The sequence below is a fragment of the Camellia sinensis genome, chromosome 9 (assembly GCF_055761805.1).
Source record: "Camellia sinensis isolate YWXY chromosome 9, ASM5576180v1, whole genome shotgun sequence".
Taxonomy (NCBI): domain Eukaryota; kingdom Viridiplantae; phylum Streptophyta; class Magnoliopsida; order Ericales; family Theaceae; genus Camellia; species Camellia sinensis.
In genome coordinates, this window is record NC_138969.1 from 30,337,457 (window position 1) to 30,351,349 (window position 13,893).

The 13,893-nt window shown below is 33.3% G+C and overlaps 2 protein-coding genes and 1 non-coding gene across 5 annotated transcripts; 1 reads left to right on the plus strand and 2 right to left on the minus strand.

Moving 5' to 3' along the window:
• The first annotated feature begins 1,073 nt into the window (after window positions 1–1,073).
• Window positions 1,074–10,006, plus strand: LOC114281000 (uncharacterized protein At4g18257). Of its 2 annotated transcripts, XM_028223429.2 has the most exons (4): window positions 1,122–1,618; window positions 7,982–8,302; window positions 9,081–9,269; window positions 9,436–10,006. In XM_028223429.2, the coding sequence occupies exons 1-3, from the start codon at window positions 1,326–1,328 to the stop codon at window positions 9,229–9,231; spliced, it is 765 nt and encodes a 254-aa protein (XP_028079230.1). In that variant the 5' UTR covers window positions 1,122–1,325; the 3' UTR covers window positions 9,232–9,269; window positions 9,436–10,006. The 2 variants fall into 2 exon arrangements, with proteins under 2 accessions (XP_028079224.1, XP_028079230.1); XM_028223423.2 differs by having other exon boundaries at window positions 1,074–1,618; window positions 9,081–10,006.
• On the minus strand, window positions 2,202–6,784 carry LOC145798528 (uncharacterized). Of its 2 annotated transcripts, XM_082886422.1 has the most exons (5): window positions 6,395–6,784; window positions 4,088–5,071; window positions 3,165–3,977; window positions 2,949–3,067; window positions 2,202–2,856 (listed from the first exon to the last, which is right to left on the minus strand). In XM_082886422.1, exons 2-5 carry the CDS (start codon window positions 5,052–5,054, stop codon window positions 2,632–2,634), a joined length of 2,124 nt encoding a protein of 707 aa, XP_082742548.1. In that variant the 5' UTR covers window positions 5,055–5,071; window positions 6,395–6,784; the 3' UTR covers window positions 2,202–2,631. The 2 variants fall into 2 exon arrangements, with proteins under 2 accessions (XP_082742548.1, XP_082742547.1); XM_082886421.1 differs by lacking the exon at window positions 6,395–6,784 and having other exon boundaries at window positions 4,088–5,200.
• Window positions 10,007–11,209: 1,203 nt separating the features above from the next.
• On the minus strand, window positions 11,210–11,282 carry TRNAR-ACG (transfer RNA arginine (anticodon ACG)). The gene has a single exon. It is a non-coding gene; the product is annotated as a tRNA-Arg (tRNA).
• Window positions 11,283–13,893: the final 2,611 nt, after the last annotated feature.

The following is a 13,893-nucleotide window of genomic DNA, read 5'->3' on the forward strand; positions in this document are numbered from 1 at the left end:
GTGCCGAATTCCCTCTTAAAGCGTAGCCACGAATGGCATATGTCCTGAATGATTCCATTGTTTATTAAATAAGATTAACGATGGTATCAATGCCTATACAGCATCATGATGAGGGATTGATAAATAAATTCTGAAAAAAATACATATATAGAAATTGACATTTGGTTCTCTCTTTGCACACTCTGGTTTTAGAGAGAGAGAGAAAGAGGGAGACGGAGATGGATAGGAAGACTGGGAGGAAGATGGAGGAAGAAACACCATGGTCTTCGGAAAGAGATAGAGAGAAAGTGAGAGTGAGAGTGAGAGTGAGAGTGAGCAGAAGAGGGAGACTAAAAAGGAGATGGAGATGGAGATGGAGATAGAGATGGAAGAGGAAACACCATGGTCTTCGGAGAAAGAGGGTGAGAGGGAGAAGGAGAGTGAGATAGACTTCATCACTTTTGGGGAAGAATGGGTTGGATGATTCTAAATGATTCATCTCAACCATTGAAACCCAAGGATGTGAATGGTGGTAATCCTATCTTGGAAATGCAAAAGAGCCGTTTTGCTTTTTTGCCTATATAAAAAATACAAAAATACAAAACAACAATTATAAATTAGCGGTCAAATTACTATTTGTTGTTTTTTTATAATGATATATTTTTTGGTGAGGATAAATTATATTTAAATTTTTTTTCAATTTTTTTTTTTTATATTTTTCCAGTCAAGAATAATATAAATATATAAATTTTTTTAGAAACAATTAAAAAAATATCATAAAAGACAAAAAATAAATAGAAAAAAATCTCTAAAAAACTTATATCCAAATAACACCTACAAATTTGAAAGGAAAGTTTGAGATTTGCCAAAACAACAAGTGACCTTTAGAGTACCATTGTTATAATTTGACAAAATAACACTATTCATTACCAAATTATAGCAGTAACAATGATATTTTAGCAACAATTATTAGAGATGCTCTAAGGGGCAAAGTGTAATAGGTGTGTTTAGCAGGGATTATACAAGTAACCTATAGCTTATTTTAATTTAAAAATTTATATCAAATTTCTACTTATAATTAATTAAACAAAAATAATTTTAAAAAATTAACCTTTTACGAATTAAAGTTTTACATTTTAATTATCAACTTCTTACCTTAAAATAATTTCCACCAAAGCGGCACCGAGAGCCAGAAAGGAAGGAAGGAGAGAGAGAGAGAGAGAGTCTTGATCGATCCATCAATCGATCAATATCGGAAGAAGCAGAGTATCACATATAGGAGAAGAGAGAGATACAGATATATATATATATATAGAGAGAGAGAGAGAGAGAGAGAGAGAGAGAGAATGGGGGAACAGGAGGAAGCAGGGAAGAAGAAGAAGAGGGAGGTGGTGGTGGAATCGCTAGGATGGCTAACGGAGTCAACAATCATGCCCAAGAAACACCGCTCAATAGCCGGAGTCGGACCTTCCTCCATCTTCGAACTCAAAGCCCAGCTCTACAAGTCCCAAGAAGACTCCAAGCGCTCCAAAGAACAACTCTCCTCCGATCACCTCGAGTACCAGCGCGCCAAGAAGAAGATCACTTCTCGCGATCCTCTCTCTCTCAAGAACTCCGGCGTCGAAGCCCGTGCTCTCAAGTACGTTTTTTTCTCTCAATCTTTTTATATTCAACTCAATTTTGGCCAGTTAGGGTTTATTAGGGTTTCTTTTTATAAATGAAAAAGAATTGTTGGTCTGATTAGCTTCAGAGATTCGTAATTGACACCCTCGAATTTGCAAAAATTAGGTTTTTCTTTTCTTTTCTCCCTACAACGCCTGTGTATTTACAGAAATTTAGGCTGATTAGCTTCAGATGGTAGTAATTTATAGATAATGAAAGAAAAAAGTACTGTGCTGATTAGCCTAGGATATTTGGTAATTGACACTCTCAAATTTGCAGAAATTAGGGTTTTTTCTCCTACATAGTAATGTTGCTATAATGCCTATGTGTAGGGAAATTTAGGCTGATTAGCTTCAGATCAGTGTTTTTAAAGGCTCAAGGCGCACTAAGGCGCCGATGGTCTCTTGGAGCCTAGGCGCAAGGCGAGGCGCGGGCTTTATTGAAGTAAGGCGCACAGTATTCGTAAAAAATAGAAAAATTAATATAGACTAATCATTCATAGTACTATTACAATTTTTTAAAAAATAAAAAGTAATCAAGATTCAAGACAAAATATAGAATAATTCTCAAAGCCATGAAAGTGCATATTACATAACATTTCAATTTTCAAAGATCAAATAATCCACATTCAATAAAATAAAAACATAAACACTAGACATCTAAAACATAAATATCCAACAAATACTAATATATGTCTTAACACTTAAAAACATCAATATCAAAAGAAAGGATAGGTTAGGTCGGTGTCAGTCAATCATCATCCTCAACATCAATGGCAAGCAAACTATCATCTTCTTCTCCATCAGTTGATTTGTATCCCTCAACATCTTCCTCCTCTGTGTCATCTGAGCCCGCTTCCTCTTCATCTATTAATTGAAGTGGAGTCAATGTTGATGATTTAGATATCCTCGGTTGTGCCTTTGAGCGTGAACTTGTTTCTCTACTTGCATGGCTACTTTCTTCTACTCCAGAAGCTCTAGCAACAGTGGCTCATGTCAAGCCATCATCATCATCAAACACAGGCTCATTATCTTCATCTGATTCTCCATCCATCCTCCCAAGCAACCACTCATTGCTTTCACCAATATTTTGCAAAGATATGGGATCAAGAGTGTTGAGCATGTCATACCTAAATCTCAATGTTCTATTGTATTTGACATACACTAAATCATTGAGACGTTGTTGTTCCAATCTATTTCTTTTCTTGCTATGAAGCTGCAATTATTAAAAAGATATTAAATTCTATATAATGAGAATAAAAAATATTTGAATTGAACAAAAAATTAGTTAGAATGTTAAATACTCACATGTTCGAATACACTCCAATTTCGTTCACAACCCGATGAACTACATGTTAGGCTAAGGACTTTTATGGCAAAAGTTTGCAAGTTTGGAGTATAAGAACCATATGATGCCCACCAATCAGCTGCGATAATCCACTAGTTAGAAATAATTGTTACCAAGTATTGAGTTTTACTAAAAGTATTACTAAAAATAAACTCTATGAGTCTATAATATATTACCTGGTGCTCTTGTATTTCTTTGCCTAATCGCAACAGACTTGCCAAAAAGACTCTCAGCCTTCATATAAATACTCATCTCATTAGTGATCAAATCTTGAATAGTGACATCCGGGACCAACCTTTGCATGCATTCATAAAACCCATTCATCACTTCATGATCTCTTTGCACCTCTAACGCTTTTGGGTAAAAGAATTCTGGGTTAAGAAAATGTGCAGCTGCATGTAAAGGTCGATGCAATTGAACATCCCATCTTTTGTCAATGATTTCGAAAATTTCATTATACTTCTCTTCTTTATGATCAAATGAACTTGCAATGCATTCTTTTGCCCTATCCATTGCCTCATAAATGTATCCCATGGGAGGTTTCTTCTCGGTATCAACCAATCTAAGCACTTTGACAAGAGGACCCGAGACCTTAAGGGCAAACACAACAGTATTCCAAAATGAAGGCATCAACAAAGTTTGTGCCATTCTTTTACCTTGTGGCTCCTTTGCCCATTTGCTTGAGGTCCAATCTTCGGAGGTGACCATCTTTCTCAAATTGTTTTTTTGTTGATGCATCCTAGACAAAGTCAAAAAGGCGGTTGCAAATCTAGTTTTTGCAGGCCTGATCAAATTCTTCAAATTTGTAAAGCGCCTCATCATGTTTAGCAACGTAGGCCGATTGTAAATGTAGCCATGTACTGCAATACCCCTTTCAAATGTCTTTTTCAGTCTAGGTATCTTGAAAATGTCTTCTAACATCAAGTCCAAACAATGAGCAGCACATGGTGTCCAATACAAGTGTTCATACTTAGCTTCCAAAAACCTCCCTATAATGTAACAATAATGAAGAATTATTATTTTCAAGTTTTTAAATTTTAAATACAAAACAAACTATGAGTAAACAATTTTGATGTAAGAAATGAGGAAATATTCTTACCCGCCAACACATTAGCTGCAACACTATCAGTGATAAGTTGCACCACATTCTCTTTTCCAACTTTCTCCACAAACTTGTCTAGTAATTCAAATAGCTTTTGCCCATCCTTTGAATAGCTAGAAGCATCAACCGACTCAACAAACATGGTTCCTCTTGGACAATTAACTAAAAAGTTAATCAATGTCCTTCCTCTCTTATCAGTCCAACCATCTGCCATTATGGAACACCCGTATTTTGCACAATCCTCTTTATGATACTTCATCAAATCTTCAGTATGTTTCACTTCTTTTTTGAGTTGGGTAACCCGCACTTCATGGTATGTCGGTGGCTTCATACCAGGACCATATTGGCCAATGGCTTCAATCATTGGTCCAAAACTCTCATAATTTACTGTATTAAAAGGGATGCCAGCATCATACATCCACCTTGCAAATCTTTGTAGTGCCCGAGCTCTCATTTCTTTTTTATAAGGGTCATTTGCATCAATTTTGGTTTGTTTCCCTTTTGCTTGGTCTTTTCGATTGTTCACCACTGATTCAGGATTGGGTGTGAAGTAAACATCCATAGGCCCTTTTCTCTTTGGCGTTTTTGATTTGGATTTAGATTTGGATGAACATTGGCTACTACTTGTCAACTTGCGGTGTTGATTGACATTGATCTCAACGACATCATCATCTTCATCTTCATCTTCCATGTCCATGTCATCGAAATCAGGCAACATGTTCATTTCTTCTTTTTGTGTCTTTTTTTTGGACATGAACTCTCTAATCTCTTCTCTTACATGAGAAGGACACTTCGGGCAAACAGTGACATTCCTATAACCTCCCGCAAGGTGTTGTTTCACCCGATAAACACCTCCATTTGATACTTTACCACAAAAATTACACTCAAACTTGTTTAAATTATTCTCCTCCACCAAATGGGCATATTGCCACGCCGGATCTTTTCTATTACTTTCCGATGTCATTTTTTACTTAGTACTTGCTACACAACACAAAAAATAAATAATAAAAAAATAATTTCAGTATAATGAATGTAATGCATGTTATGTGATGAATTAATTAATGTATGTAATGTATGAATCAATTTTCTATTTTTTTAATTAATGATGAATTAATTAATTAATGTACATTACATTCCATTACATTCATTCTTATGTTACATTTAATTTTCTTGTAATGTATGTAATGTATGAATTAATTAATGTTATGAATCAATTTTCTATTTTTTTAATTAAAGGTGAATTAATTAATTTCAGTATAATGATGAATCAATTTCAGTATAATCATAATGAATGTAATATATCTATTTTTTTATTTATGTATTTATGTATGAATTAATTAATTTATTTATTTGTTTATGTAATAATCAGGGTTATGAAAGTCAAATAATTGAAAAAAAAATTATTTATTTATTTATCATAATCAATTAATTAATTTATTTCTTTATGAATTAATTAATTTATCATAATCAATTAATTTAGGGGGATGCATAAATCCCAAATTAATAACTTATGCACTGTTTAGTCCTAAAAGTTTTCTTATAGACTGAAAGGTCCCATTACAATGTTAATAACATCAGATACAATGTTAATAATATCAGAGTCATGTTACAAACATTGGATTTCAAACATCTAATGTTCATCAAATTTCAATAATGTTTGAAAATATAGGATGAAAAACATCTAATGTTCATCAGATTTCAATAAATTTTGAAATTATAGAATGAAACATCAGATCATTTACATCATTCACATCATGTTGATGTAAAAATGGGACTAAATGGAGCATAAGAAAACTTTTAGGACTAAATGGTTCAACGTTTCAAAAACTAGGACTTATGGGTAAATTTTTCATTAATTTATTTATTTATTTATGAATTAATTTATTTATTTATTTGTTTATGTAATAATCAGGGTTATAAAGTCAAATAATTGAAAAAAAAATTATTTATTTATTTATCATAATCAATTAATTAATTTATTTATTTATGAATTAATTAATTTATCATAATCAATTAATTTATTTATTTATCATAATCAATTTTAGGCTTCCTATTTTTTTTCAGACTCAATTCAAATAATTGAAAAAAAAAATAAAAAAATAAAAAATTAAAGCAAAACAGTTGAAAAAAAAATAAAAGAAAATAAATAAATAAATAAAAGCAAAACAGTTGAAAAAAAAAATAAAAGAAAAAATAATAATAAATAAAAGCAAAACAGTTAAAAAAAAATAAAAGAAAAAAAAAATTAAACCTGCGATCGAAGAACCTGCGATCGAAGACGAAGAAGAAGGGGAAGGGGAGAACCTGCGATCGAAGACGAATCACAGAGCCGAAGTCGATCGAAGTTGAAACATGCGAAGTTGATCGAAGTAGAACATGCGAATCGAACCTGCGAACCCTAATCGAACCTGCGAAGTTGATCGAACTTGATCGTAGTCGCAGAGGAAGAGGAAGACAGGAAGAGGCAACTTCGATTAGGGTTATCTGAGCCCTATTTGGCTCATATGGTCCATGAGTCGTAATCCTCTATGATTACGAGGCCTTTGATTAGGTCGATTAGGTTGATCTGAGTCGTTAGATGGAATCTACCACTTGAACACTCAGTCGCACATAGGCAATCGCCTTGCGCCTCTCGCGCCTTGATCCAGTCGCGTCTAAGGCGCTCGCCTGGATGAAGTCGCCTCGCCTGGTCCCTCGACAGGCGCAGATGGTGCGCCTTGCCTCACCCTGCGCCTAGGCGCGCCTTTGACAACACTGCTTCAGATGGTAGTAATTTATAGATAATGAAAGAAAAAAGAAGTAATGTGCTGATTAGCCTAGGAAATTTGGTAATTGACACTCACAAATTTGCAGAAATTATGGTTTTTTCTCCTGCATAGTAATGTTGATATAATGCCTATGGGTAGGAAACTTTAGGCTGATTTGCTTCAGATGGTAGTAATTTGCAGATAATGAAAGAAAAAACAAGTGTTGTGCTGATTAGCCTCAGATATTGGTAATTGACACCCTCAAATTTGCACAAATTAAGGGTTTGGGTAGTTATTTGCAGACAGGGTGTTCATGATTTATTTATTTTCAGCTTGGAAGGGCGTGAATTTGATGCCTTGGAAGCTCATGTGAAGAATCAGCATTGAGTTTTTATCTTCTTGCAGTAGTTATTGATGATCTTACTAAACCTATCCAAAAGAATGTCCAATGGTGTATGTTGTTTCTTGACATTATTATATTAACCAACAAAACTGGAGTGCGGGTTAATTCTGAACTATGAAGGGATATTTACAGTCTAAAGATTTTATGTTAAGCAAGAGTGAGGCAAAATATATGTAATTTAATTTTAGGAAATTTGAAGTAGAAATGAAGATATAGTAAAACTTGATGGCAAATAGATAAGAGTGACAATTTATCCTTGTAAAAAAGATTGAGGGCATTGCCCATACTTAAAGTTGGATACATGAAATAAAACTTTGGTTGTGTCTGGAGGTCATGGAATACTTGCTAAGTTGATGAGAGAGTTGTATAGGCCTACTATGTTACACAATGCGCTAGTTGAAGAGTTAAGAAGCATGTTCAAAGATTTATATGCAATTGAAATGAAGATATTAAATTGGACAAGTGTAATATGGAAGATGAAAACCATCTAATTTCGATGTAATTTTGGATATAAAAGGATTAAGGATCAAGAAAGTCAGTTTTCTCTTCAAGGCAAACAAAAGGGGAAAAATAATTGTAAATCAAGTATTGATCATTTTATATTTCATTCTTTTAATTATTAGGCCAATGGAGCTTAATTCTTTGCTAAATTTAGGGTTGCTTTTTATTATTTCTTGCAAATACTAACTCATGTAGCTGTAAACCACTCGGATGAATCATGCTTTTGTGATTAAATTTCAGGGACAAGCTTGAGCTAAAAGCAGTCAATGATGGATCAGTCAGCTATGCGGCATTAGAGAAAAAGGCTGCATTATATGAAAAGCTAGCAAAAGGAGAGCTTTCAGATGAAGAAGATAAAGAGAAGTATTGTGTTGATTTTTTCAGTAAGAGCCTCGTGCAGGATGAATCACAGCAGCCTCGGGGTCATGATCCTTCTACTGCAGAATCTCGAGACGATGAGGATGGTGAAAATGAGGCTTCAGAGCTGCTTAATACAAAACCAGTGGGGCTTGGCCGGGCAGCTATGACTGCAGACAATGATGAGCATAAGCGTTTTGTAAGGTATGATGTATAGTTTTTCTTAGGTGATGTTCTTCTGAGATAATTAAGTAAGATTGAAAACATGAAACACGAGTCCTAAATTATATTTACAACTATTGATTAAAGAACCCTACCAGTACAAGGAAGGAGAATGGAATTAAGTATCTATTAATAGGGTCTAATTATTTTTAATGTTCAAAAGTGAAAGAAAATCAAGGATTTTATGTGCCTGTGTGAAGTAGATCATAACACTTGATTTAATGCCTATATCTGATAGTTGAACCAGCGATACTGCAATTTATGTGGTGATTTCAAGTGGCATTCAGTGGTTCATTATTGTTCAACCTGGATCCAAGGCACCCCTTGTATTCTAAATTACAGATATCCGAAGGAACAATATGCAATTTAATAGCAAATGAACATTCAAAAACATTATGGAACAGTTTGAGTATAGATCAATCCGATCTGCAAGCCATTTCTCAACTGTCTTTGATTTTGTGATTTTTGGCGGGATCAATGGGATAGTTTTCCAGCTTTTGTACAAAACATTCAAAAACATTATGAAACACCTTTTCTGCAAGCCATGGATTTTGTGACCAAGACCAGTGGTTCAAAAAGATGCTCGAATATATTTCCAAAACAGGAACATATGTTATTTTATTCTGTCCAGAATAACCGACAAGAAAAGCTAAGAGTCCAATATGTCACTAACAAACTATCTTGTTTCATTGCATAATTTTGAATTGCGAATTTACTATTATTGCCGCACCTTCATATGTTTGCTGCTTGTTTCCCTCAGGGAAGTTCATGAAGAAGCAAATCAAGCAAGGGAAAAAGTGTCTGAGCTCAAATTACGCAGGCAAGAACAGGCTGCAGCGCGTCGGGAGAAACTGAAGCAGGCCTATCTCCGGAAGCAGCTGGAGAAATTGAAAGCTGCATCTAAAACATAACAGACATGACCAATCAATGGCAATATTCATCATCTTTTGTAAGAATACTGTGACTTTACCATCTCAACCATGTGATGATCTCCTGTGTTCTCATCTCCTTATAACTCATGCGTCCCATGGTGACAACTAGTACTTAAAGATTCACTTCATCCGACTTGGTTTTTGTTCTCCATAGTATATTTTTCATCGTTTACTTCTGTACAGAGGGTTTGCGATAGAACAAGTGATTTCTGATCACTGGATAGTATGCATAGTCTGGAGTCGAATCTGCATTTGGGAAAATTGTTAATCAGTTGATTGAAATGCAGCCAATTTCGGGGAACCAAAATTCAGTGTCTATTCAGGCTGCGACCCATGCATCATATCTGATGTCATTCTTATCGGAGTGGGACTCATAGTTAATATGCAAAGGATTATCCAGGCACGGTATTACTGCGGGACTTGTTAGTTTTATTCGTCATTACAATTGGAGAATTGAGAAATCAGGTGTATCGAACTGCAAGGCCAACTCGGTATTTACTTTCCATCACTAACAAGGGGAGAGAGAGGTGTAAAAGGAACAATGTTCTAATGGCTACCCACATCACTTGACATTCACTTTCATGGTGGTTTTTGTTTTTTTTATTTTATTTTGTGTTTTTCTCCCTAGCATTGGAAAATTTGTTGCTGTACCATACTGTTTTATTATCATCCAGTGTTTCCATTAGATTAATTAAGAAAAATACTTAAGTTTGTTCTTTATTGATGACTAGAAGTTCATGGATGTTTTGAGTTATATAGCTTCTTATGTGGCCTTTCCCTTGTGACTATGCTTTCATTATTTTTTGCTTTTCACATGTTCACAGAGGTTGGATAGTGTCAAAACCATTAATCCGAGTTCTCAACATTCTGGAAACTTGGGTTATAATTGAAAATAAAAGTGAAAGATGCATTTAGATTTTTAAGTTATGTTTCGATCATGGATTTGGAAAGAAAAAGGAAATGTCAATTAAACATAAGTTAAATGTTTCTTTTTTCATTTTTCTTTCTATTTTTAAATTTTTATTCAAATTCATGATTCAATCACAACATTAATTAACTCTTTTTTTTAGATACAAAACACTGCATTACAGATGCTTGGAATTGTGGATATTTAGATAATGATGCTTTGAAATGTCATTTTTCTATATTGGAGAGGGATAACTAGAGCAATAAATGGGCTAGCCTAGCCTGTCTATCTTTTGAGTCGGGTTTAAATGAGTTCCTTTTGCGTTGAGTTTTTTTTTTTCATGTTGACATCTCTCAGAAAATTGTATGGGCTTATACAGTTCATCAGGAGTTTAGTTTCGATAATTTGAAACCTTTATTTTATTAGGTCATTAATGTAAATTGTTCATGAAAAAAATTAATTCGATTCAATAATTATAATTTTTTCATTTTATCACATTTATCTCTAACAAAATAGACGATGAATAAAATTTTGAAATTGACCATCCATTTTTTTAGAAACAAATATGACAAAATGAAAGGGTTATGATTATTGAATCATCCTAAATATTTTCATGAATAATATACATTGAGAGTCTTATAAAATGAACGGTTCCGATCTTTTAAATGAGACTCGTGATAGGTCTTACAGACCACTCAAATTCTCTCATATTAACATTCTAACATGACTCCTATTAAGATTTTAACATGAAAAAAGTCCAAGCTTTTTTTTTTAAAATGCAAAAAAGTATATTAAATTGATTTTTAAAGAAGTAGAGATTTTTTATAATGCATATAATAAGTTTATTGAGTTTAATAGTAGATTACTAAAGTTGGATTTAAAAAATTTAACGTGGTCAATCTTAAATAAATTTTTAACAATTTCATAAAATAGTAAAAAAAATTATTTAAAAGCTATTAAAAAATCAAAACTTCTTTCTACCTTTTTCGTAAAAATTTAAAAAATTCATTCCAACAGTTTCAGCTTTTAGCCAAAAACGTAAAAAACATACGACTCTGCTGGGGATCGAACCCAGAATCTCTGGTTCCGTAGACCAGCGCCTTATCCATTGGGCCACAGAGTCCTTGTTGCTATGCCAATGATTCTAATTAATTTTATCTATAGTTTTTTGAATCAACCTCACGTTAATAATAATATGGAAAATTAAACACATGAACTATAATATAAAGAATTTTCTTTCAAGTTGATTTTCAATTTTGTTTAAGGGGCTTGTATTATTTGGCATTGATGCCAACCCAAGAGGATGAGTTGCGACTTTGTAGTTCGGGTTGTAGAGATGATACCTATAAGAATACCTACAAAGGTGTAAGATATCGATAGATTATAAGTAAGTAAAACTGTCTATATTAATAAAGTGAAAACTATTACCGAAAATTGTATGCCCCTCATTAATGTTCCTTTCTCTTTTTATATTGCTTTATGTGAATTTTTATTGTTCTTTTCTTTTCTTTTCTTTTTTTTAATTACTCTATGTGACCGTTATTTCATCAATCAATTGAACGCTTCTCTGACAAAAATAATCACTACAAATTCCTTTTAATAATGAATTATATGCCCCTCTTTAGTCTTCCTTTCTCTTTTTCATATTGCTCTATGTGACATTTATCTCCTCTAACAACCTGATAAAATGAGTTTAAAAAAAGAGATAATGAAAAGAGTCAGTCTCAACTCTCAACTCTCAATTTGATTTAACAAGGAATGTTCTACCGATAGAGTAAAGAGAGAGAAAGCTCATTAAGAAGGCCATCTTCTATCCACCTTACTTAGATATGGTGTTTTTAACAATAATACCCATCATAAATTGATTACTATGTGCCATCATCTTAGACCCTAAACACATCTATCACGCTTTGATCTCTCATTGCTCCCAATCAAAGAAAAGTATAAACAACACTCTATAACATCTTTTTATTAATTATTTTTTATTAAAAATAATAAATGTACTTGATGCACAAGACTACCACATGGCATCAACTTAGACCCTAAACGTAATTGCCACGCATCGATCTCGCATTACTCCTAATCAAAAAACAAAATAAAGGTGTAAACAACATTCTTTACAATTCCGTTGTTAATTCAAATTTGAATGTTAAGAAATGGCCTAAAAGCTTGCTTTTGGGCAATGATTAATGACACTTCCATTGAGTGGTTTTATTAAAATATCAAAAAGATTACAGATATCACAAAGTGGAGTTCTTTTTCATGGTAAATACTTCTATTAAATTCTAGAAGAAAAAAAAATTGTGTGGTATAAACATCACATGGTACAAGGTTTTGAAGGTATAAACAAAACAAGCCTGGAAAGGGGGTGTCCTCTATCATTTAACTAAAATGAAGTGCTATTTCATTGCTACTCCAGCCTGGATAATGAGCAGTGGACTGAGGAATACAATTTATTTTGAAAGCCCACTTTTCAAAATAATAATAATAATGAAGAATTACAATCCGTCCATTTGATCATTCAATATAAAAACTTATGAATAAACTCTAAATACATGCAAACTATACATATTTTAAAATGATCTTCAACTCTTGAATCCGGAGACCAATTCCAATTTCATATACAACTTATTTGAAAAAAAATTCAACTTAACCTCTGTGGTATAGATTATGTGCATATAATTCCTTATTATTTAGAAGGAAAATAATGGCCATAAATAATTTTCATACAAACATTAATACAAGAATGATGTGACACTCACATTCTTACAATTATGAATCAAAGTAATGAACATTTTTTACTTTCAATGAATGCCTGCAAATGAGACATCATTGAATTTTTTGCATACATATTTTGCTTGTGTAGAATTATCGTATTTTGAAATAACCACTTAATTACTTGTGATTTGAGAACTAAAATGTACTGTCTTTCATTCAAATCAACAGAAAATACATTATACATGCATATATCTTCAAAAGACAGGAGTGTCATGTGCCCATAATTTGTATGATAGGGCAAATTGAAGGGTTTAGTTTAAAAGAGATAAAGATGTGAGTATTTAGGTCAATTTACTAGTGTTGAAAGTTAGATGAACAAAGGCATGGGATCCTTTGTCCTTGAATTTCGCTATGCCTTTGCCTCAAAATGTTCACGTCAATTGAATCATGTCTTGAGATTTTCAATAATTTAGTAGTTGTGAGTGTTTTAAAACAAGAGAATAGAGAGATTTGAAGACAGAAAATCATTCGCCATAGACATTGCCTATACCACATGAACTAAAGTGAAAGTTGTTCAAATTTTAAATATATTCAATAGGTTTGTAGTTAACATGAAGAGTTACTTCAAAGTAAGTCCAGCCTGGCTAATGAGCAATGGAGTGAGGAATAAAATTTTAAATTTGAAGCCCACCACTAATTATATTGTTTGTAGTAAAACCAACACATAATAGCTGGCACAGCCATATATTCTCATGAGACTCCACAAATCCCCCACCTTATAAATCCCTCTACACTTTCCTTTCCTTTCCTCCAAACACACAAACTCAACTTCAACATAATCCTCAAGAGAGTCAAAATTTTCTCACTCTTTCTTAAGCACTTGAGAGAATAGTGAGAAATGGAGGCTTGCAAGTTGGCCATGGCTTTCACTCTCTTCATTGTGGCTTTCATGGCTTTTGCCGCCTCTGGAGATGTGGCGACACTTGATGATGTGGGAGCGGTTGCACCATCACCGG